General features: G+C 40.8%; 1 protein-coding gene across 1 annotated transcript; it reads left to right on the forward strand.

Moving 5' to 3' along the window:
* Positions 1-384: 384 nt before the first annotated feature.
* MTNR1B (melatonin receptor 1B) lies at positions 385-22725 on the forward strand. The gene is made up of 2 exons (XM_032991179.2): positions 385-661; positions 21718-22725. The coding sequence occupies exons 1-2, from the start codon at positions 451-453 to the stop codon at positions 22584-22586; spliced, it is 1080 nt and encodes a 359-aa protein (XP_032847070.1). The 5' UTR covers positions 385-450; the 3' UTR covers positions 22587-22725.
* Positions 22726-25015: the final 2290 nt, after the last annotated feature.

Consider the following 25015-nt stretch of genomic DNA (forward strand, 5'->3'; position numbering starts at 1 on the left):
ACAAAACAAAACAAAACAAAACCAAAGCACAAGACGTTTTCCCGCCGCGGAAGGCTGAGGTTTCCGGCTGAGCCCGGCGGCGGGAAGCCGCCTGCAGCCAGGCGGGGCCGGGGGCTGCTGCCGGGAGCAGCACTGAGGGAGAGGGGCTGCGCCGCCCGGCCCTTCGCCACCCTCGCCTGCCCCCGCGGCTCTCCCGGGCTCTCCAACCACCGCGGGCGACCGAGCGCCGCCGCCGCCGCCCTCAGCGGCCGCCACGCGCCGGGGCGGGGCCCGCCGGCCAAGTGCCCGCCCCCGGGCTTTCCCCTACCGCCTGGGGGGGGCGGATCTATCCCCGCCCACAGCCCCGCCAGGGAGCCGTTAAAAGCCTTCCCGCCCTCCCACGCGGCTAGTCAGCGGTCGCCTGGCTGCTGCTGGGACAGCGGGCGGTCAAGGCGAGGAGGGGACTTGGACATGCTGGAGAATGGCTCCCTGAGGAACTGCTGCGACCCAGGCGGGCGGGGCCCCTTCGGCTTGGCGGAGCGGGAGGCGGCGGCTGCCCCGCGTCCCGCCTGGGTGGCGGCGGTGCTCTCCAGCGTTCTGATCTTCACCACCGTGGTGGACATCCTGGGCAACCTGCTGGTCATCGTCTCCGTCTTAAAGAACCGCAAGCTCAGGAACTCAGGTAAGGGCTCGAGCCCCGCAGGGGGTAACGAGCGCCCCGGGGGCACCCCGGTCCCCGCTTCTAGTTGCCCCCAGGAGACCGGCCTGCTTGTGGGGTCAGGGGGAGTGGGGGGGGGAGCTAGGGAGTCCCGCTCTCTCGGTGCCTGCCCTATAACGTGTGTGGGGACCTCCAAACGCTCTGTCTGTGACGGTCCCTCCCAGCCCGCTGCCCCTGCGCTCCGTCCTGCCCCGGCCCTCAAGGCGGGAAGGCAGGTCCCTAAGTGGCTCTTAAGGCAGTGCGCAGTTCCCACGGAGCTGCCGACCAGGGGAATCTGTGCCATCCGATGCAAATACCGGAGACAAGGAATGCGCCCAAAACCTTCGGAGGAAGAAAAAAGGAACTTTAAAACTTGCTTAAGCGTACTTCTGAAAATCAGGTGCTATGCATGTGTGGGAAAGTGGCTCAGCCCACGCTCCGGAATCTTCACGAGAGTTCACAATCGTCTTTCATGGAATCGCTTGCCTTCTGGTCTCCTCACCGAATATCCTTCAACCCGAAAGCAGTAAATAAAGTGGGGTGCTTTTCTTGAATTGTGTATGTAGTTTTTCTGTGAGCTAAAATGTGGCTTTGCATGTTTTATTTGCTAAACTTACTTGCTTTCTCTTCTCATCTTTGGGTTAGTTACATGTTTCTCAAAGTAAACAACTCTGTAGTTAGCACCAGCTTCTCAGATTTGCCTCCTGGTCAACTTCTCTGATTCACGTATGAATTCCCACTGCATGCAGATGCTCTCTACCCCCACCCAGCTGCTGGTCCTTCCCTGGTGCACCCAGTTCACCTGCCACTTGCCTACCTGCCCTCACCTGAGCTGTTGGGTACTGGTGCGGTATAAGGTGCTACACCCCTCCCCCTAAATAATAGTGTATCTACTAAAATTCAAATAGCACCAGGCAGGTCCATAAGCTGCTCGCTTCTTCGGGTGTTGAATGCCACCATTTTGCGCTGCGCACGCAGGTCGGGGTGGCAAAACTTTGCTGAGAGCTGAGGGAAGGCAGGGATTCATGGTCCCCTAGGCTCTGCATCATACTGGGCCAGCGCCACACCTGAGAGGCGGCGGGGTGCTTCCTCACCTGGGGCAGGGAGGCAGAACTGCTGACTTGTTTCTCCCAGGTGGTGGGGGTTTTTTGGTGGTGGTTTAGTTTTGTTTTGGTGTTTTTGGTTGTTTTTTTGTTTTGTTTTGTTTTTTTTTTTTTTAGTGTTTTTCTAATGGGTGTCTATTCCTGAGCCCTATAGTGTTTCCTGAGCAGTGACTAGAGCTCTTGCTAAATGGAAGAAGGCACTCATTTGCCATTTTTTAAAATTAAATGGTGCAGTTTAAGAAGTGCTGAGACTTTCTCTCCCTAGTCATTACACGTCTAACCACATGCGAGGGATGCTGGCGGGTCCCATTTATGTGGGGCTGAGGGATCGCACCCCACGGAGTACCGCCAAACTTGAGGACGCCTGAAAGTGTGGTTTGGGTGAGCAAGGGAAGAAACAGGGAGGGAGCTGCTTGGGGCTACTAGAACAGATAGTAATCTTTCCTTCAGAATGAAAAATAGGGTGTTAACATATTTCCAGGATTTATTAACACTATTCTGTCCTCGGCTTTACAGAGAAATCTGATAATTGCAAACAATGTAATTATGCATCACTCTCTGTCCTGGGTTGAGTGAGTGGTGGAGTTTTTTGGTGGCAGGGGGAGGGGGCTATTGGGGTGGCCCCCTGTGAGAAGCTTCTCGAAGCTCCCCCAGCTCGAAGTCAGCTCCACTTCTGTTTGGAAAATTGAGCCAATCAGCTGTGCCTCTGCGATAACGTATTTAAGAAGGGATGTGGTGACGGGCAGTCGGACTCGTGAGGAGGAGTTGCTGCAGCTGCGTGAACACCAAGGTCAGTGGAGGAACGGAGGAAGAAAGGAGGGGGGAGGTGTGCCAGAGCAGAGACCCCCCTGTATCCTGTGGTGAGACGGCAGGGCGGCCCCCCCCCGCCACCCATGAAGATCTACGGTGGAGCAGACATTGATTTATGGCCTGTTGCTCCTGCTCGGATAATCAAGGTGCTGTGCCCGAAGAAGGCCGGGGTCTCATGGGAAAAGGTAACCCCGCTGCTGTAATTCAGTGCTGGGAGGATTGCAGCATGCGGGGAGTCCCACGCCGGAGCAGCTCGGGAAGGGCTGCAGCCGTGGGAGAGAATCCAGTCGGAGGAAGTTAGTGACCCATGACGGAGCAGTGTGGGGAACGCTGCGGCCCATGGGAGGAATTCATGTCAGAGAAAGTTTGTGGAGGACTGTCTCCTGTGAGAGGGGGACCACGATGGAGCAGGAGGAACAAGTTTCGGACACTCCCCTCACCGAACATGAAGGAAGTGGCAGCACTGACTGCACCCCCCATTCCCTGCCCCTGCGCCACTGGGGGAGGAGGTAGAGATATCGGGAGCAGAACTGAGCCCGGGAAGAAGGGAGGGGTGGGGGGAAGGTGTTCTCAAGATGTGGCAATGCTTCTCACTGTCCTACTCTGTTTTGTGTTTTTAGTGTCTGTAATAAATGTATGTTCTTTTTCTTCCTTCCCCTAACGAGTCTACCTTTTGCTCGTGATCATAAAAGGGGGATTTTTCCCCATCCCAGTCCTATCTTGAACCCCAAGCCTGGCTCTCTGTCCCTTCTCATTGCTGGAGGGGAAGGGAGAGAGAGCTGCTGCGTTGTGGTTGGCTGCCAATCAGGCCTAAACCACAACACTCCTTAAAAAATTAAAGCACAATCAAAAGCAACTCCATTTTAATGCTGTTATATAATATGAGGCACAAGAAAGGAGTGAAATAAAATGACCTGTTAGCCTTCATGCTGCTAAGTACTGTGCTCAGCAGGAGAGAAATGGAGAAGGGGTAGGACTGGTGCTTTTAGAGATTGCTCCTGAACGCCTTAATTAGGAAAAAGATTGCTCTCACTCTGTAAACAGTGGGAATTTTGCCAAACTTACAATAGAATTGTTTCATAGCATACAGAAGCCTTTTTCCCATGTTTAAATTTGGTTTTCGAGGGGGAGGGGAAAATCTGTGAAGGCTCTTCCAAGTAATGCATAGCATAATTGGTATGAATCAACATCCTTGTCTTATACGACTGCACCCAGTCTTTTCTGTGAGAGCAACTTCTGATCTCCAAAAGTGATTTAATTTACAGAAATTAATGCTTTTATAATTTTTAATTTGGGAGGGGAGTAACTTTGTCCAACACATTACAAAATTAAATAAAACCTAGTATATTGAAATAAAATAAATTAGCCTGTCTTTCTATTTGAAATTGCAAATATGTTCTGAAATTTCAAAAGCAACTATTGATTTTGGGTGTCCTCAACGGGGCATACTTTTGGCAGAAGACTTAATATTAACCTTAGTGCACTGCCAGAGAATACATTAGCAGAATGTGATATTTTTAGTGCATTGTGTCAACCCTCTTCACTCTCTCCACTATTTTCCTTTCTATATGTAACAGCTAGCACAGCATGATGAGACCCTGATTTCTGTTTGAATTGAAAGGTGCTGTTGAAACACAAATCAAAATTCACATTTCTTTTATCTGTAAGAACATGGGTGTATTTGCATGCTTAGTTCTACCTAATATTTGTGGTTGTAGAGATGGACAATAATTCTCATATGCACATCCATACAAAACATTCCTGCATGTAGAATTGTAATTTTGGTATTCTTCTGTCTACTAGATAAACATGTTTGGCAATGTAACCAAATCTTGTACTTCTTTTCCATGCTATTTCCTTTTCTGTATCCTTCACTCCACATCTGTGTAATATAGCCAAGGGTATGTTTTCTCCATTGTTATATGCTATTTTCAGTTATTCTTCATCTCTTCGGCCACACCAGTTCTCTTTCTCTCCTTTATTCCTCCCCCATTATTCCTGTCTGCTGGGACAGAGGACAGTTGTGTCCTGGAGAAGAATGTAGTCACCTATGTTTAGGTGAGAAGAAAACAAATGAAGTCAGAAGTTACCACATAATTCTTCTAGTAACTTGTCAACTTCCATTTTTAAAGTTACACATTATCTTCCTCCTCACCACCTGTCCCCCAAGAGATCATATTGATCCAAATAAGACTGATATTAAAAAAAAAAAAAAAAAAAAAAAAAAAATTGTTACTGATACGACCGAAATGTTCAAGATGCTTCTTGGGTCCTGAAACTGCTTGGCGAAATTGTCTTTACTATCAGCAGTGTTGCTGAAAAGAATATATTTTGATAAGCAGAGCGTGAGTTCCCACTCTTATAGTTTCAGCTTTTGTTCTCCTGACTTCTTGCACCCTGGATCCACAGATTTCTTAGCCTTGGGTCTGTGTGTGTTTGGCCTTCACATTCTCTCTCACATTCAGGATCTCTAGCCTTGAAGTTGCTCAATACTAAGAAATTAATGGGAATATGACTTTAACATTCACCGAAGTCCATTGAACCCAGCACTTGAAATAAAGCTCTTGTATCTATTTGCAATAAGACTATGGTTCAAATTTTTTTTATTATTTTAACTTTGTGCTTATTAGTTGTTAATTTATAGTAGATATTTTTATTTGTAGAACTATAATTGTCATTTAACTTGGCTGTACCTTTTCTTTACCTGGTGAGAAGTTTTGTGCCATATTAATGGAGAATAAAGATGTATTTACCTCTCAACCTTTGTTTTTCCATGGTAAACAAGTCGAATGCTTTTAGTTTCCTGTAACCAGGCTCTTCATTTTCCTGAATGTTTTAGGCCTTTTGATTCACTTATCTCAGCTGAATTAATCTGTCCTGAACAAGAGAAAACTGAACCGTTCACAGTGAAGTAGATGAAGTACCACCAATACCTTTAAGAAAATATTAATATTCTATTCTGTTCTGTCCTTCCCTAGATGGATAAAAGGGACCTGGTATGCCTTGGAGTCACATTTTCCTCTTATGTGATAGCATCATATAGATGGCTCGTCTTGATACAATTACTTGCTAATACAGTTTTGTGTTTTTTTTTTTTTTTTTTTTTCCTGTCTTTTCAGACCACACAATTATTATTCCTTCAGTACCTGACCTCATACATCATGCTGTTATACTCACTTTCTGCTCTTTTAATCCTCAAGGAAGAAAAGATCTTGACATTTCCCTGTATCAATGTGAGCTCTCAGCTTTGTATTATCACAAAATTTCATTAGTTCTTTTGTGTTTTATGGCATAATACTTCTGAATCAGACAAAATTAGTCCAATGTAAGTTATCTCCCTCCAGTCCAACAATTTTCTTTCATCACCACCCAGGCAGTGGTAGCAACAGACTATGCATGGCACCCTATCATATGTGCTTCCAAGGCTAGATCAGTTTAGAGCAGCCTCCCAAGTACAGAAAGTCTAAGTTCAGCTTTTATCAAATAAAGATGATCAGATTAGTTGGCACAAATACTTCATATAAGATCACATTGAATTTTAATGCATTCGTCTTTATCTGCAGCTTTAATTTTCCTTTCAAATTTGTTTCTGCAGCCTTGTCTACAATTAAGATGAGATTAAGAAGCCCAAACATTTCTCGATTCATTCTTCCTTTGTGGCCGATTCACCACCTTAAATACAAATTCCATGTTAGCACATTCTCTATGGTAGACAAATTAATCTTCCAGAGGCAACGTTGTTTTAATTTTCTCATTACCCTATGACTAATTGTTTTTCTGACTTATTACTAGCATCATTCATGCAAAAAGAAACAGCAGTTGTGCCAGCAATGTAGCAAGGGAGGAGGAAATGGGTAGTAAAGTGTGAGAACACCACAGCTGCAGGTGAGTCATGGCAAATTACCTACTGGCAGTGAGGACCAGAGAGCACATTCAGCCCCTTTCTATAGGTCCCACACATAACTCCCTGTCTTTTCAGAAACCATGACCAATATCTGAAATAACAGATGTTAAAAATTTTCTGCTATCAAGTATATTTAATCTCTATGACATTTTTGCTTTATTGCAGATATGTTATTACCTCACCTCCCAGCTTGCCTTGTCCCCAAACCCACCATTGTGTCCTTATTAAAACCTGTAGCAAAATCTTTCTTCAGACCAGCAGCCATTTTGAGTTGATTTTCAGATTCCCCCTCCCCCAGTAATTCCTTTTTCCTTTTGTTAATGTGATGGAAAGACATTTTATTCATTTTAGAAGTCTTTGCAAAGCCAATAAAGTTTAGGAGTTTTATCCGTTCACATTCTATCCATTTTTGCACTCTCTAGCAGTTTTCTTTGGTGGACATACCTTTTCCTGGTCCTTATAGCCTCATTTCTTGCCCCTGGTATCCTTGCTGAGACTTTTCCTCCAGCTAGATCTGGAACTTTTTCTTATATTTTTTCCCTCTTTTGGGTGCAAGTTCCAGAGAATATTTTTGTATCCTTAATATGAAGAAGTACCAAGCTTCCTCCACATTCAAGTCTCCAAGCTCCACAACAGAGCTGACTTCACTTTCCTAATTAGCTTTTATTTATCAAAATGTGCAAAACCCCTTCCTAGTTATGTCTGGTTTGTTTATTCTTCCATTTAATTTAAACATAATAATCTCATCTGCTTTCAATGCAATCTTATTTTCTATGTCAGGCTCTTCAGGGATGTCTTTGGTCTTTATCAAAACAAAGGCTGGGATATGTTGGCAAATAGACTCTGTATTGAATAAATCAACTGTGCTCATCAGGCATTAGTATGTTTATTATCTCCTTTACATATGAGGAGCTATAGTGTCTCATCATTAAATTGTTTCCATTAGTATTTCTCTTCTAAATCAGAGGTGATCTCATCCTACTGCAAGTTTTTGTGTACTTCCCTGCACATTGACCTCTTCCCCAATGTAATTTGGCTTTTACCAGGATATCATTATCTTTTTTTTTTTTTTTCTTTTATGAAGGCTATACACCTTTCAGTTAATATTTCTCTTCTCTGATCATTGGTGCAATTCCATTCTAACAAAATTATTTTGTTATTACCACTTCAGTTGAACTCCTCAGTCAGTCTTTGAGCTCCTATTTTCTATATTTGTTGCCACTGCCTTCCCAAAGCCAAAATTACCCCAGCCCTGAGTGTTAAATGAAGAATCTACATGATTACTTCTCAGGCTCTCTTCCCGTCTCTCAATTTCAAGTTCATTCATTCTGCCAGCTTGGATTGCAAGCTGGTATCCCATAAGAAATCTGTCCATGAAGATATGAAGCCTTTTCTCAGCTAATACTTCCAAATGATCAATGCTCCAAGTCTTTCTACATCATTTTTAGAATTATTCAGTCATGTGCCCATGACTCGTCTCATGCTTCTAATTACACTTCTCTTCTTAAAGGGGAAAAAGAAGAAACTCATCACGAATTCCATCCTCTTTTATGTGAGACTTGGTTCAAACAGTAACCAGCTGAGAAAATAAATCTTCAAAGTTACTTATAAAATAATAGCTTTACACTTTGTTAACCTGTTAAAATTCTAAAAGTAGAAGAGCAAAGTGAAAAGCAAGTATTTTTCATTCACAAATTAGGAAAATTAACAGAGGAAGTATCCTTCAGCAAAAAGAAGTAAACTTTGCAAGTAAATTTAGAAAAAGTGGAAATCAGAGATGTAAGAATATTCTAGATGAGAAGAAATCTAAAGAATATAGAGTTTTAAAATATTTTGGAAGTGGAAAGTTAGTAAGGAAATTATTAGTGTAAAGGGACCGAAATAGGCATTTAGGAGTACAGAAGCATCATAAAGGAGTAAAATAACTTCTGTATCAGTCTGCATCACAGGAAATCCTGGAGACATAAACAGTTTCTTCAAAAGCAAGTGGAGATGGCTTTATATGACACTGTATATAAAGTAATAGGTAGCCTTAGAGAAGATAGACTAGCTTCATCTTTTTCTATCGCCTCGAGAATCATGACACAAGACTAAGGACATGTTCAATGTAATCTGGAGATGGAGAATACTAAAATCGAAGTCACTTTTTCAAACTAAGTAAACTGTGGAAGTCAGGAGTTTGGGAAATTTAAAGAACTACTGGCTCTTCTGTGAATATTTTCAGTATTCAAAGTCATAAGGGTTAATGCTATCAAAAATTGAAGAACATACAGAATGTAATACTGCCAGGTGTAAACAAAATTCTAGCAACTAAGGATTAGGGTAAAATTATAATCCGAGACAGGTTATTCTACAGCTATAGGGTACTTTGTATCCTCCTTTGAAGCACCTCGCAATAACATATTGGATGATAGCTCTAATTTATAGTTTTCTTTTAATCTGTAGAGGAAGTATTCAATTTATTGATAAACAAATAGGAATTATATCACCAAGATCAGCTCCAAGACACTCCTATTTTAGAATATAATATTAAATTCTATTCCACTTGGTAAATGAAGCTATTGGTGTGCTTGTCTTTAGAGGAAATAGAATGATAAGCATTTAGTTGAACTGGAGAAGTGTAAGGGTTCTCTTGCACTTGTAATGGAAGAATATAAGGGTATATTTACATTGTGTATTTCACTTGGCACGTGTCAACTCTATCCATGTTCTGAACAAAAGGAAAACCAAAGGATGGTGTTAGTGCTTTGCCTGCAACACCATACCCTGGCTCTCCATAGGTTCAAGTCTAACACAGTCACACAATCTTCTTTTTTCAGCTGAGAGTATGAATAAGTTTCCTTTCATCTTCTGGAAATAACCAATGCAAACGTATCCTCAGATACAGGAAAATAGAAGGACCTCTTAGCAGCTGTGGTAGGGCAATTCTGATGTGTCTTAGCAGCACTCCCTTAGCTGCCAGCTCTCCTGAAATCTGGACTGGTGCTTCTTTTGCAAGATTCACTGACTGCATGAGGCATGAGCTCTCTGCAGTAAAGCTCTATTCTTGGATGGAGCAGCAGAAGCAATTCAAGGATTCATGGTGCTTTTTCACACAACCAGCCAAAGAGCTAAGAGACAAAATCCATTAATAGAGCCAGGACAGCTCCTTTTAAGAGACTAATTTCCTACTTTCCTAATTTTCCTGCAGAAACCAGCTAGCTACACTATTAAAGTTTAGCTAACTACCAGATAAAACCGGTAACTTCACTGGTAACTACACTGAACTAGGTAACTACGTTATTCAAAGCTCCACCAAAGCTGACCATGCATTCTTTTATGAGTAAAATGCTATGGTCTTTCAGATCCCCAGTGCTTCACTCATGAAATGTAAATAAAAATAACCTGCAAAGGACTGAGAGATAAGTGCTTTGGAAACTATACAAGATGCAGTTATGTATTCCTTCTTTTACTCTCAAACACTGCCAGTACCACAGAGACCAAAAGAGCTTATTTGGAGAGTTGAAATACCTTCCACAACACTTCCAGGAATTTCATGTATAATTTATTTTCAAGACAGGATTACAAGCCTGTGGGTAGCCTTAGCCTATGAGAATATGTGACATGTTTACAATTAGTGTCTCATTCTTGGCCATTGCTTTTTAGATTAATTATATCATAACCTAAGCAAAGTTTGGCTTAATGGTTGGAAGACAAGCAGTCAATAAAATTGCATTCATCAATAAAGTAATGAATAGTTGATGGAGTAACTAATCCCTGAAACCATTTCCAAAAACATGAAAGACAAGGTGATTGGTAGTAATCAGCATGGATTTACAAATGGAAAATCATGCATAACTAACATGATAGCCTTCTACAATAAAATGATTAGAATACATACAAAAGCGATTTCCAGTTGAGCCTGATTTGGTAAATATTGCATTGATTTGATCCAGTTTGCAGGTGTATTCACCCAGTAAAAGAGGTGTGACTTGGTACTTCATGCAGACACAATTCACCAACTGTTCTTTCCAGGCAACGGGCTGCTCACTTGGGTCACAGCTAGGACTCCCACAAAGAGTTAATCTGAATCACTAGTTGCAGTTCACAGTGCTCAAAGATCATCAAAGTAGCATGTGGAAAAGGATTCTGAAACCTGTGTAAGCTGAACCTAGTATTTGAGTATCTAGATAAGGAGAGAAATTCTGCACTTGATAAAGCCAGTGGGAATTGTTTTCCAAAAATGTTTTTGCTAGGATCTGGTGCATCTTCCCTCTTTCTGTGCAGCCCTCACTACACTCCACCCTCTGACCTCCAGGTCTGTAAATATTTGTTGGTCTGGATTCTCTGTCCGGCTCAGACCATTATGTCCAGGTGATCTAGATGATCTCCAGAGATCAATTCCAACAGAAATGATTCTGTGGTTATAATGGTTATGTCTATGCCTATCACCCTTCATTTAACTGTCTCACTAATATCACAACTCACAGACCCAGGCAGAACAGATTTTTGGTCTAGTCATATTGCAAAGCTTTTACTGGCTATCAGAAAAGATCTTAACTCAGGAAATTATTATTACAGACTTTGTCTGTATAGAGTTGAAACATAAACCAGACAATACTTTAGAGGAGAATACACAATCACTTTCTCTAAAAACATTTTATTTACTCATCTGTTTACATGCTGTTTACAAACCTAAGAGTATCATTATAAGATGAAACATGTCAAAGTACTTCACTTTAAGACCTTGTTTCCAAAAGAAGCAAATGGCACAGACTGACAACAGCTTCTGAAGACATTCACCTCCCTATGCATGTACAGTGATGAGGCCTTCCAAAAACTCAGAACAAAAGGTTATAATGGCCATTTTCATCAAGTACCTTCTATCTCCTTCCTTGGTGAAATAGGACATAAGAGAAAGGAAGAGAAAATCATAATGAAAGGACTCTAGAGAATGTTAGAAGCATTGGCTACTTGTCAACCTTAGTGTTCACCATATTAAATGTTCCCATGTTATATTTACTGCAGTGTTATCAGAACACATTTTATAGAATTCCAAGACCATCTTAGGATCCCCCACTGTGTCTGGGAGTTGAACACAGAAACCCTTAAAAGTACATAGCAGCAATAATGGTCTTAGATTTTGTTTCTTTTTGCAGCTGTAACTAGTTTGCATGTACATGCTTTGCATGTATTTATTTCTGGTTGTGTAGCTATTACATGGTGCGAGTCCTTCTTCTGGAGCCTCACATAGCAGTTGAATAAATCACATGAAAATTACCACTTGCATGTCTTCATAAGTTGAGATCCCACCATTTGTACTGGTCAAAACACTCTGTTTTGTTTAAATGGGTCTACTGGGCAAAGCCAAAGGATGCATCTTACCACAGCTAATCAAATCTCTTGGCTAACTGGTGCTGAGTATATCCCAGAGTCTGCAATAGTCCCAATTTTCTTCACTTGATATATCTTCTGGATATTTTGAATATCTTCTGTAATATCTCGAGTCTTATATTTAAAAGTAGAATTACTTCATATTCTGATGTTTGTTGGGATTTTGGCTTGGTGTTTTTGTTTTTTGATTTCTTTTAGTTGGTTAATTTTGGTTTTGTTTGTTGGTTTGTTTTAATTCAACCAATCTGCTAGTGAATATTAAAAAAAAAAAACACCCATAAACCAACCAGCTTAATAAAACAAAACATGGGTTTTGTTTGCACAAAATTATTTTAATTCTTCAGTTTCCTGTCCTCCTTTCTAAAAGCAAATAGAAGATTAGTTATTCTAAGGACCTGAATGATGTTTTGTTGCTGTAAGAGAGGAAAAAAAACCAACATAATTTCTTTTGACACAAATTCAGGCTAAAGACAGTAGCAAAGATGAAGGTAAGATAAGGTAATAATGAAGGTAATAGAAGATAAGCTAGTCTTTCACACAATATAAATTAACATCTGCCAGGACACAATAAAGTTTTGTCTAGAGTTTTTAGTGGTGAAATGTCCTTACTTTATTTGCTTCCATATTCCAGTATTTTATAGTTGGTCTGAACAAAGTTTTAGTGTGTTTGGTTGTTTTTTGGGGGGTTTTGTTTTGTTTTGTTTTTTTAATGAAATAACTTCCTACAAAGTGCTACATATTTAACTTTGTTTCTATGAAATGCAATGTTGTGTTGGGAGACTGAAAAGAAAATGTTATTAACAATAATAGCTATTCATAGAATCTGACTAGATTGCACCTGTTGTGTTTTACAGCTTTTCATAGTAGCCCATTTGTCAGCAGTAAATGAGTTTTCATTCTTGCAGTTGTTCATGTAGGTTTCCTATTCTTCTTCAGCTGAAGCAATCAACAGCTGTGATTACTTCAGGTGAAGAAAATTAAGCTGATATGTACTGACAGATACAGGAAACACAACTTCTTTCATGAATTAGTGAAAAAAACAGTCTGGCTGTGTTGTTATTCAGTAATTGTGCTCAGCCAATGGAGGTTTTGAAGTTGGGCCATCACTGGTGCCCACCGTGGTAAGCAGAGTAAATGTCTTGGCTTCATTCCCTGCATGAAAAGCAATAGTACCCTAGATAGAGACATTCTCCCTGCAACAACAGGGGCCTTTCACCATCCCAGACTACCCTGACTTCAGTGTGAGGGCATTGGTATAAGGGCTCTTCAACCCTGAGCCTGCTGTAGAATGTGGCTAGACATACAGAACAAAGCTATTACCCCTTCAAACATTTTGTCAGCAAACCCAGGCTGTGTAGAGGAGTGGCTGGCAAAGACCTGAATGAGAATGTCGCATCCTATCACTCAGGGGAGCCTGAGAAGGAGCTGTGGTTCTGCATGGTGTCACTAAAACCTACTGTTCTCATCATAAAAGCAGTTGTATTGGTACAGACCAAGAGCATAGCTAGTTTTATATTCTATCTTTAACTGTAGATGTAAACAGGCACTCAGAAAAAAAAAAAAACAAACAAACAAACAAACAAACAAAAAAAAAAACAAAAACCAGAACATCCCTATATGATACTTCTGTATTATCTCAACCTGTGATTCCTTATAGCTCAGAGGATTTCCTGAACCTAGTATGTTTTGTTTGTTTAGCAACCTTCAACGGATGTCTCTTTCAAGTATTTTTCAAGCCTTCCCTTGAATACAGTGAAATTTTTGCATCTGCAAGATCTGTTAAGGAGTTCCACAGGTTCACTACCTATCACAGCAACCACACTCCTTTGTTTGCTTTGAATTTTACTAACTCTGCTTAATAGCTCTAGCTTTTCTATTGGCTCTATCCCTCAGTACCTGTACACCACTATGGTGTCATTTCAGAGCAGTGATCTGGACAGGCACTGTCATTTTTTCCAGAGTGTGCCTAATAGAAGTGGCATTATCTAATAGAGAAGAGCAAGGCTGATGAACCTAGAGTGTTCTTCCTAATCTGTGTCTTGGTGGAGTCCCTGCACCTCTCTATTTCAGTTTCCTGCCTGTTAAACCATAAAAAGGATTATTTTTTTTTTTTTCTTTGAAACATACTGACTAAGAGCACTCTACAATCTAAGTGATAACCTCTGTGTTCTGGTTCTAGGGTGAAATTCTTGAACATAACCTAGAAAGAGACAAGCAGGCTAACCCCAGAAGAGCACCAAGGCTGGTGAGTAGGGCACTCTCTTGTGACTATGGGAGACATAGGCTCAAGTCCTTTCTCAAAGAAAGGCTCTTCTACCATGGAAGTGTCCTAACCACTAAGCAATAGTGAATTCTCTAGAAGAGTCTGTCTTGCCCTTCCTGCTTCCCCTTTTCTCTCTTAAAACATCCAGTACCAGAAAAAGCTCCTGCAATCTTAGAAAGTATCAGAAAAGTATTTATCATCCCATAAATGTAACATCTAATTAGCAGACTTTTGCTCTGGAAGAACCAACCCCTTCCTTTGCCTTCTGCCCTGCCAGACGGTGCGATGGATTGTCTCTGTGTGGCTGGTGCACCAGGTGGCAGTAGAGAGTCACCACTGTCCCTACCTGCACCAGAGGAAGTCACAGAGGAGCAAAATTATACACCTAGGAGTTACAAATCTCAAGCCTTTACTAAGTTTTTAACAGCACAGTACTAGAAATATTTTTTTGCACCTGCAGTCTATTATGAAACTCAAGACAGCAAACTCACAGCAGGTACTGGTGCACCCATATTTAACCACAGGGAGAAGAAGCCTGAGCACACAGAACGAGTCTGTGCTCACTGGGTTATAGTCATACACAGCTGACAAGCATGCCAAAATCATGATCTCAAAAGCACATTAATCAACAGTGCAATTTAGATGCCTCTTTTCAGCAAGACTATGTTGACACTTGAGAGCTATGGTTTATAAGCCTAAAATTCAACTTCTCCAAATGTAGCTTCCAGCACCAACTCAGCTGCAGATGTAGGGCCAAGAATTCAAGCCTGTCCCAGTCTAGCAGTTGGCAAGTCACTAAACCACAATCTCAAATTCCTTTCTACGTGCTGACCTTCTGTTTCTGTGAATCCTGCATTCTTTGCATTGCATCACAGCTTGAAAAAGGGGTGTACAGGGCATTCTCCACTAAACTATCCCACAGTGGGGTGTTTGTATTGTTTCATCTTAAAACTAAAAGTTCCTCTTCTCATCTTCTACATAACAGCGTAGTGCTTTCATCCAGAAAGTGGATGACTAAGGTTTAAACCTTGTTTAGTCTGGATTCCAGCCTTTTCTGTGAAAACACAGGTGTTTAATTTTCAGATTGTCTAGGATTGGATTTTTTCTGAACAGAAAGCTCTTCCAAAGCCTTTGGATAGATGCACAATAAAAGGATAACTGCCACAGAAAATACTCCCCTTCTCCTCTGCATTTAGTACAGTCCTGAAGGGCTAAGAGGTCCAGGAAGACTGGATGTTCTTCAAGAAGGAAATCCTAAAAATACAGGAGCAGGCCATCCTCATGTACCAAAAAATGAGTCAGTGGGGAAGAAGACTGGCCTGGCTGAACAGAGAGCTTTGGATGTAACTCGGGACGAAAAGGAGGATTTATGACCTTTGGAAGAAGGGGCAGGGAACTCAGGGGGACTACAAGCATGTTGTGAGGTTATACAGGGAGAAAATCAGAAGGGCAAAAGTCCAGCTAGAACTTAATCTGGCTACTGCCATAAAAGAGAATAAAAAATATTTCTATAAATACATTAGCAACAAAAGGAGGTCTAAGTAGAATACCCATCCTTTATTGGATGTGGGGGCAAACATAGTGACAAAGGATGAGGAAAAGGCTGAGGTACTTAATGCCTTCTTTGCATGAGTCTTTAATAGCAAGACCAGTTATTCTTTGGGTACCCACCCCCCTGCGTTGGAAAACAGGGATGGGAGCAGAATGAAGCCCCCATAATCTAAGGGGAAATGGTTATCAACCTGCTAGACCACTTAGACACACCCGGGTCTATGGGGCTGGATGGGATCCAGCCAAGGGTACTGAGGGAGCTGACAAAAGTGCTCACTAAGCCACTTTCCATCATTTATCAGCAGTCCTGGCTAACTGGGGAGGTCCCAGGTGACTGGAGGTTAGCAAATGTGATGTCCATCTACAAGTAGGGCTGAAAGGAGGATCTGGGGAACTACGGGCCTGTCAGTCTGACCTCAGTGGTGGGGAAGGTTATGGAGCAGATGATCCTGAGTGCCATCACGTGGCACATACAAGACAACCAGGTGATCAGGCCCAGTCAGCATAGGTTTATGAAAGGCCAGTCCTGCCTGACTAACCTGATCTCCTTCGACAACATGGTGACCCACTTAGTGGATGAGGGAAAGGCTGTGGATGTTGGCTACCTAGACTTTAGTAAAAGACTTTGACATCATTTTCCACAGCGTTCTCCTGGAGAAACTGGCTGCTCATAGATTGGATGGGTGTAATCTTCGCTGGGTAAAAAAGTGGCTGTCTGGATGAGCCCAAAGAGATGTGAATGGAGATATCCAGTTAGCCTGTCACAAGTGGTGTTTCCCCAGGTTCCGTACTGGGGCCGGTTCTGTTTAGTATCTTTATCAATGATCTGGACAAGGGGATCGAGTGTACCCTCAGTAAATTTGCAGATGACACCAAGCTGGGCAGGAGTGTTGGTTGGCTTGAGGGTAGGAATGCTCTTCAGAGGGATCTGGACAGGCTGGATCAATGGGGCAAGGCCAATTGTATGAGGTTCAACAAGGCTCAGTGCCGGGTCCTGCACTTGGGTCACAACAACCCCATGCAAAGCTGCAGGCTTGGGGAAGAGTGGCTGGAAAACTGCCTGGCAGAAAAGGATCTGTGTTGGAGAATGGCTCAGAGACAAGGGTCCTGAGCCCACCAAGCAATTGTATGATCAGAGCCTGCTCTAGCTGCTGATGCTGGGCCTCACTAGGGTTTGCCTGCAGCTGCTCACAGCTGCTGATACATGAAAAATGTCAAGGACGCTTCAGCCCTGTGTACCGTGGTGTGTCAAAAACAGGTTAAGGGGAATTAGGAATAGTGGTCTGAGAAACCCAGTGTTATGGTAATGGTGGTCTGAGAAACACTGTGTTATGGTACTGTCGTGTATCGAAAACAAGTCAATAGGAATCAGAAATAGTAGCATGAGAAACTCAGTGTTATGAGAAGCTTGTGCTGTAAGCTAACTGCAAGTAGGTGGACCGTGCGAATACGACCTTTAGAGCTGAAGCCAATCAGCTAGTGACTAATAGGCATAATAATTATCATTGTCTGTATAAATATATGTACCCTGGACCAATAAACACACACGTTGATTGATGCTCTATCTTCCACACTGAACCCATCTCGGCGTGTCGTTCGTCCGCGGCTCCGCAGATCTGGGGGTGTTGGTCGATAGCCAACTGAATATGAGCCAACAGTGTGCCCAGGTGGCCAATGTGGCCAACAGCATCCTGGCTTGTGTCAGAAACAGTGTGGCCAGCAGGACTAGGGAAGTGATCATCCCCCTGTACTCAGCTCTGGTGAGGCCACACCTCAAATCTTGTGTTCAGTTTTGGGCCCCTCAATACAAGAAAGACAGAGGTGCTGGAGCATGTCCAGAGAAGGGCGATGTCTTGTGTCAAAGTCTTATGAGGAGCAGCTGAGGGAAATGGGTTTGTTTAGCCTGGATAAAAGGAGGCTGAGGGGAGACCTTATCGCTTTCTACAACTACCTGAAAGGAGGTTGTAGCAAGGTTGGTTTCAGTCTCTTCTCCCAAGTAACAAGCAATAGGACAAGAGGAAATGGCCTCAAGTTGCCCCAGGGGATGTTTAGACTGGATATTAGGAAAAACACCTTCACTGAAAGGGTTATCAAGCATTGGAACAGGCTGCTCAGGGAAGTGGTTGAGTCATCATCCCTGGAGAAATTTAAAAGACATGGAGATGTGGCACTTAGGGACATGGTTTAGTGGTGGACTTGGCAGTGCCAGGTTAACAGCTGGACTCAATGGTCTTAAAGGTCTTTTCCAACATAAATGACTCCATGATTCTACTCCAAGTGATGTCAAAGAATTTTCCTTACACATATCATTGGATAATTATACGCACCAAATATTATAAACAGTTTCGTAGAACATACATTTCCTAAAAAATATGACCTGAATGTTCCATAGGTCAAAGACCAGCCTTGATTCGTTGTTTATGTTATATTTTTTTGCTAAAGTTTCTGAAATACTGTGGTCCTAGTGAAAATACATTGCCTGTCCCTTTCCATTACTTCAAAGTCTGCAGTATATTCCACTAATATCTGAAATCATGAAACGTAACTGCAAATGAGTGTCTCACAGCTTTTAAACTGTCATATTCAAAGAAAACAAAAACCAATCTGGCACTTGTTAGAGCATTATGTTAAACCTCTTGTTAGTAACACACTGTTAAACATTATAATAGATTAACGTCTCAGTATATCAAAGATTACCCTAGATCTTGGCTTGTAGTGTCATAGGGAATTCAAATGTCAGTGTGTGAAAGACTTAATTCTCTGCTCCACCTGCTGCTGGTGTCCACTTCTGGTGGCTTCATTCCTGCTGACATGAATGGAGTTTCATCTGAGTTAGGCTAGCAAGTTTTACTTTTTCTGATGGATTGTGAGAGAAAAAAAAAAGAGCTGACGATGATTTGAAACAGATTTTAAAATTACCTATTTGAACAAAACAATCAAGAACTACAAAAGCTCAAATACTGTAAAAAAATACTAATAAAAAAAGTCAAAACTAGAGACAAATATTAGTAGTGAGGAGGTAAGAAGTGTCAACCTTTCTCCAGGAGCAGCTAACATCTCCCTCCATGCCATTTGAGTCATATTTGCTGAGCCACTCTAGAAAGAGAAACAAAAACCTATGCAGTACTTGGTTCCACTTGCCTACTTGGTGTCAGTTCTTCAGTCACTTCAGAGTCATGTTTTTCTTTCCACATTAAAGAGCAAATATTAAGAAGAACCCCCACAGCCAAGCCTGAAAGGAGTTGCAAGAATTATAGGAGCTGGAGCCCAGTGGAAAATATGGGTCAAAAATCATAGGCGTTGCTGGCAGCATCAAGAACCAGCAATGAGGTGGCCAGGGCTTCCATTTAAAAGCCACCACCTGGAAGGTTACCAGACATCCTGCCTTTGAAAGCATAACTTGCTATCTTGGTATGTAGTTCTTCCATAAGATATGCCAAAATAACTCAAATTTGGGGAAAGATAATAATCTGAATAAGTAGTAAGTGTCCATGTGTACATGGACATACATTTAATGAAGAAGATCTGGGAGTGGAACCAGCTACACAGTTCCATCACAGTAATCAACTGTTTTGACAAAATCCTGAAGTCTGAGCTGGAAAAACACTCATACCTTGCTGAGGTTTTCACTCAGTCTGACACTTAGAATAATCTGCTGCTTAAATCATTTGACTGAGTAGGTTGGTCCTTAGGGGTATTCCTACACAACCAGGAGAGGAGACATAGACATGCGAAGTCAGTTTTATACCAAATTGCTCTTACTTGAATATGTTCTTATTTTATCTGGTCCAGACCTTGAAATTCACTTTAATAATGATTCAATAGGGTCTGAAGCCTGGAAATTATATTTAAGCTTGGCTCCCAACAGGTGATATCTCACAAGAAAGTTCAGGATAATACTTTATCAGAGCTGCATAGTTTCCATTGCTAATTAGTAATTATAAACAAGGGGAGATTAAAGATGGACAGACTCAAAGCAAGATGTTCCACTACTTCATTCTTCTTGCCTTTAAGTAGTTTTTCTCAGTGTCTAATCTGAAACTTTGTTGTTGTGACTGAGGCTTGTTTGTGTTCACCAAAGTAACGGGAATGGATTATATCCGTCTTGCGTTGCTTATTTGGAGTTATCGTGTCCCCCTTAATCATCTCCATAGTTTGTTCAATCTTTCCTCACAGATCATAAAACTAGTAATTATTTGCTTTGCTCTAGGTTAGCTCTAATTAGAGTTTACTTCTTTCTTGAAGAATGAAGCCCCAAACTGGAGACATTTTTCTGTAAGTCATGACTTATAAAGTCATCAGGAAATGCTCCCTTGTGCAAGTCCAACAACAAACTCAAATAGACCTCCCACCTCAACCCTAAAGCAGGGAGTGACTGTGGCTCGGTATAGCACAAAACCCAATACAGTACTTGTTTTTACATCCTGCTTCCAAGATAAATAGCATGTACTTTCCTTACATCTAGTACCATCTAGTCTAGTACCACACTGTGAACCGTAGCTATGAAAACACTTGTGTGGCCTTTAAAGTATAGAGAGTGTGAGACAGGCTGCTGAGCATATAATAAGGAACTATCTAAAATAATTTGTACACCACTCCTGTGAGATGAGCCATGTTTCAGTAGCTACAGATGATCATCCTACTTTCTGTTAAATTCACTAGCTGTTGTGTAAATTCTGTTGAACATGGTCTTCCCCTAAAGTGTATAGGAGAAAGAAAGTTCCCCATACCTTAATTCAGGTTAAGCAAGCTACAGATGCAGAGAAGGTAGAACAAACAGTATACAAGTGAACTTCTGTCAGTTTTTAAAGAGTTTAATCCTACATGATTGTTGGTTTTATGGCTCTCAGCTAATGACATCCTTATCCATGGCTTTATTTCTGTACTTAAAACTCAGTGGAGAACTGTTATCCTAAAGGAGGACTAGAAAGCTCAGAATTTGTTGAATTGAGCAGCTAATTGCTGTTTTCAGAAAATAATTATGTTCCACACACAATTTTAAAAGCTACTTGGGTCTTTTGCACATCTGTTCATGCTGTGAAGACTTCAAGCAAAAAAAGTGAGTATGCAAACCAGAAATGTGTTTTATGCTACCTAAATTCCAAGAATCCAAAATTAGTACCTCTATTTTCTGTTTCCTGGGAAGTTCCTAGAGAATGATTTCATATTTGATTTTTCAGGAATATAGTTTACTATCTCACTATTTTATTAAAGTATCCTTAGATAAAACATCCAGAAATTTCAAACTGATGAAAAGGACACTGTTTAAAGAGAGACAATATGTCTCAACTGTATTACTAAAGTTTCTTTAAACATCATCAGCATAAAAGGATCTAAAGGGTCCTTCCGTGAATTTGAACACTTTCTCCTGTATTCATGCGTTTTTCCTTTGTATAATTAAATATGCCTTTCTACAGGGGGTGGTGAAGGCAATTCACTCTTCCTTAATCAATCCTATGGGAAAATAACTGCAGTATGGGTAGGTCATTCATGCAGAAAATATCTATACTACAGATTACTTTGTAGCAATTTAGAATATACATAAATCAACACATCTTTCTAATCCATATAGACCTAGTCTTTGTATATGCTTCCTCTTGGTACGTGTGAAGCCTGCTAGTATTCCAGTGATAGGTGAGAATGGCATAATGGCTTGCCTACCTGGCACAATTTAGACTTTTTTTATTTTTTGCCTTATTTGGTCCAGCTGTGGAGTTAGCTACACTGAAACAACTCAACATGTGCTTATGTAATGGCTTATGGATGGTTATGTTTAATAAAGATTAAAATAGAAAGGAGGTTATAATTCAGTCACCAACAGATTCAAAGCATCATGTTACTGCAGATATTTATGTGGTTTTCTAAGCTGAATCGTCCTATTGGTCCTACATATCTATTGGTCCTATATATCTGCTGCTTGCCGACATCATCAATAATTTAGCATTGCTGATATCCAAAACAATATATCGTATTTTCTTCTTGTTAACAACGATGCTTGCTTTCAGACTTATGTCTATGTATTTTTCTTTTTCCCCAGGTAATGCGTTTGTGGTGAGCCTAGCTTTGGCTGATCTGGTGGTGGCCTTGTATCCATACCCACTGGTGCTCTTAGCTATTTTCCACAATGGATGGACTTTAGGTGAAATGCACTGTAAAGCGAGTGGCTTTGTGATGGGACTAAGTGTAATAGGCTCTATTTTCAACATCACTGCAATTGCAATAAACCGATATTGCTATATATGTCATAGTTTTGTCTATGACAAAGTGTACAGCTGTTGGAACACCATGCTGTATGTCTCCTTAGTCTGGGTATTAACAGTAATTGCAACTGTGCCAAATTTTTTTGTTGGCTCTTTAAAGTATGATCCACGCATCTATTCATGCACATTTGTTCAGACTGCAAGCTCCTACTATACAATAGCTGTTGTGGTAATTCACTTCATTGTCCCTATCACCATTGTGAGCTTCTGCTACCTTCGAATTTGGGTCTTAGTGCTTCAAGTTAGAAGACGGGTCAAGTCAGAAACAAAGCCAAGACTGAAGCCAAGTGACTTCAGAAACTTCCTTACCATGTTTGTGGTTTTTGTGATTTTTGCCTTTTGCTGGGCACCTCTAAACTTCATTGGAATGGCTGTAGCCATCAATCCTATGGAAATGGCACCAAAAGTTCCTGAATGGTTATTCCTTATAAGTTACTTCATGGCCTATTTCAACAGCTGCCTTAATGCAATAATATACGGACTTCTTAACCAGAATTTTCGTAATGAATACAGACAAATTTTAATGTCACTGTGGATGCCAAGGCTTTTCTTCCAGGACACATCCAAAGGAGGAACTGACGGTCAAAAGAGCAAGCCTTCTCCTGCTTTGAACAACAATGACCAAATGAAAACTGATACCTTGTAAGTGTGTAATAGTCAATGCAAGCGTTTGTCACGGAGAAACCCAAAAACTTAGTTCTAATGTTCTGGTCAGTCTTGTTTACTTTTGGGGGCTTTCTATGGGGATGGCATTTTATGACTGGAATACTGTCTTCTTGATAAAGACATTGCTCTCAATTAATGATTTATACAAGCTATCAATTGAAAATGCATTTCAGAATTAAAGCAGCAGGTGAGAGCAAGCTGGTTTAGTTGAGAGCTGAATTCCACTCCCAGAAATATGAATGAGATGAATTTTCACTTCAATGGGAGCTTTACATTCTTTATAGAAGATCAGGATTCATTTCTTAGAAGATGTAATGAAGGTACTTGTCTATGAGCACAACAGCTCCTCAAGGCTGTGGGGTGACATATTCCTCCTTTCTGTATCTGAACAAAGAGGGTGAAGCAGAGAGTGTTTTCCACACATACACCAAACATCACATTTCTGTGCATGTACTGGTGGCAATAGTAGTATCTTTGAATCAAAATTGTAAATTGGAGAGAATATTATTTGTGTAAAAGAAAATATTAACATTAGAGCCTTTCCTCACAGTATTTTCATACTTACATACACTGAGATTGGGAATACAGTGTATTTAATCAGTTCATCTTTTGTGGTTGATTTTATGGCAGACAATACAAATGGTTGAATTCTTATACATTTACGTTACACAATATTCTTCCTTTAGAGAGGATTGAATTTTCATTGCACTCCATTTATTTACCTGAACATATACATCCAATGTCATCTGATGCGCTTTAGCACACTGTACACATTTGCAAGAGGCTGGAAATTATGGCATATAGAATTATAGAATGGTTTGATTTGGAAGGGACCTTAAAGATCATCTAGTTCCAACCCCTGGCCATGGGCAGGGACACCTTCCACTAGACCAGCTTGCTCAAAGCCCCGTCCAGCCTGGCCTTGAACCCTTCCAGGGAGGGGGCACAAGATAACTAGTGAAGGCAAAACTAGGGCTTCTTGGACAAAGTCTGTTTCCAGAAAATTTGGAGTGTTTTCAAACATGTAATGTTATCTTGATTAAAATTGTTGTATTTTCTGTTTATTGAAAGAAATATATTCTAGAATTGTTCTTACAATAGAAATCTCATTAGAAAACAGCTCACCCTCACATAGATGGGTGAAGACCACTTGTAAATTCTATTTCAGTAAAGAAGCAAGTGGAGGCATGGTAAAGTCTAAATGAGACTGATGCATTAGCCTTATCCTGTTTCTCCATGCAAGTGGAAATTACACACTCAAGGAAGGATTAAAACTAGAGATTCAGTCCTATTACTGTTGACCTCAGTGAGATCAGGTTTTCACACCAAATTATTGACTAAATAGAATAATTCTGCCTGGCTCATTCTCAGGGGCAGAAGTGCATTTCTCTCTCCACTTCCTCTTTTAAGAACACATTTAGATAAAAATGATTACTTTTATTTCCCAATTGTATTTTTAAAAACTGCACGAGTCTGGGAATTTACAGAATAATTATCTGTGGAAGATTGTATATATTTCTTAATATGTATATAACACAGTTTAGGTCATCTCAACAATTTATTGCATTTAAAAGCATTTACAGATTTAATGGAAAATGTAGGAGACAATTTATTTTCAGTCATGTGTTGATATGTTGCCATTTTAACTGGATCTTACACACTTGGTCTATAATAATAAATCAATCATAGAATCATAGAATACCATGTTGGAAGGGACTTCAAGGGTCATATATATCAATATCATATATATCAATATTTTGCCTCAATTTATAATGAGCATGCAAAAAGACCTCTACGGATGTCAGTTGCAGAACACATAACTGATTCCTGTTCAACACCTTGTTACTAACACTTCCAGTTGTAGTGAGAAACAAAAGGCTTAAAATAATTTTTTTAAATCTATATTTTTATAAATATTTTTTGTGGCATAAATTTACTCTGGGGTAAGAACCACATTTAGTGCACTGTCAAAAAACAGATACTCTGAATTTAACAGCTGGAGTTGGAGGTTGAAACCACAAAGAACACAACCCACTGTGTGTCCCACTGGACCTCGTCACAGAGGTGGAACTGTCACATTCACTAACTGTAGAGACTTTTGTGTTCGGCCCTGAGGGCTTTAGTCCTTGGGGATAGCTGGGAAGGTCCTATGGAGTATTGCTGGTGTCCACTCACAGAACAAGTTAAACTCATGTCGTTGTGCGGGCAAAATTCTGACTAGTTCAACAGCTGCAGAATGAAGCCTTGAAATTGCTGTATAAAGAATTTTTCTTTTGGAGGATAAAGAAGAGCTGGCCACAGTAACAGCATTTTAAAAATCATATTTTATGTCTGAAATACATACCAACTAATTTTACTCTTCTGTAAGCTTACTGAGGTTCCCTTTTACCTACAGTCATGTGATGAAAT

The sequence above is a fragment of the Tyto alba genome, unplaced genomic scaffold (assembly GCF_018691265.1).
Source record: "Tyto alba isolate M040663 unplaced genomic scaffold, T.alba_DEE_v4.0 Super-Scaffold_2, whole genome shotgun sequence".
Taxonomy (NCBI): Eukaryota; Metazoa; Chordata; class Aves; order Strigiformes; family Tytonidae; genus Tyto; species Tyto alba.

Bases quoted from the DNA above. Each gene is read 5' to 3' on its own strand.
- MTNR1B (XM_032991179.2), top strand. From the start codon at position 451: ATGCTGGAGAATGGCTCCCTGAGGAACTGCTGCGACCCAGGCGGGCGG. The intron at 662-21,717 runs GTAAGGGCTCGA...CTTTTTCCCCAG, and splicing joins CCGCAAGCTCAGGAACTCAG to GTAATGCGTTTGTGGTGAGC.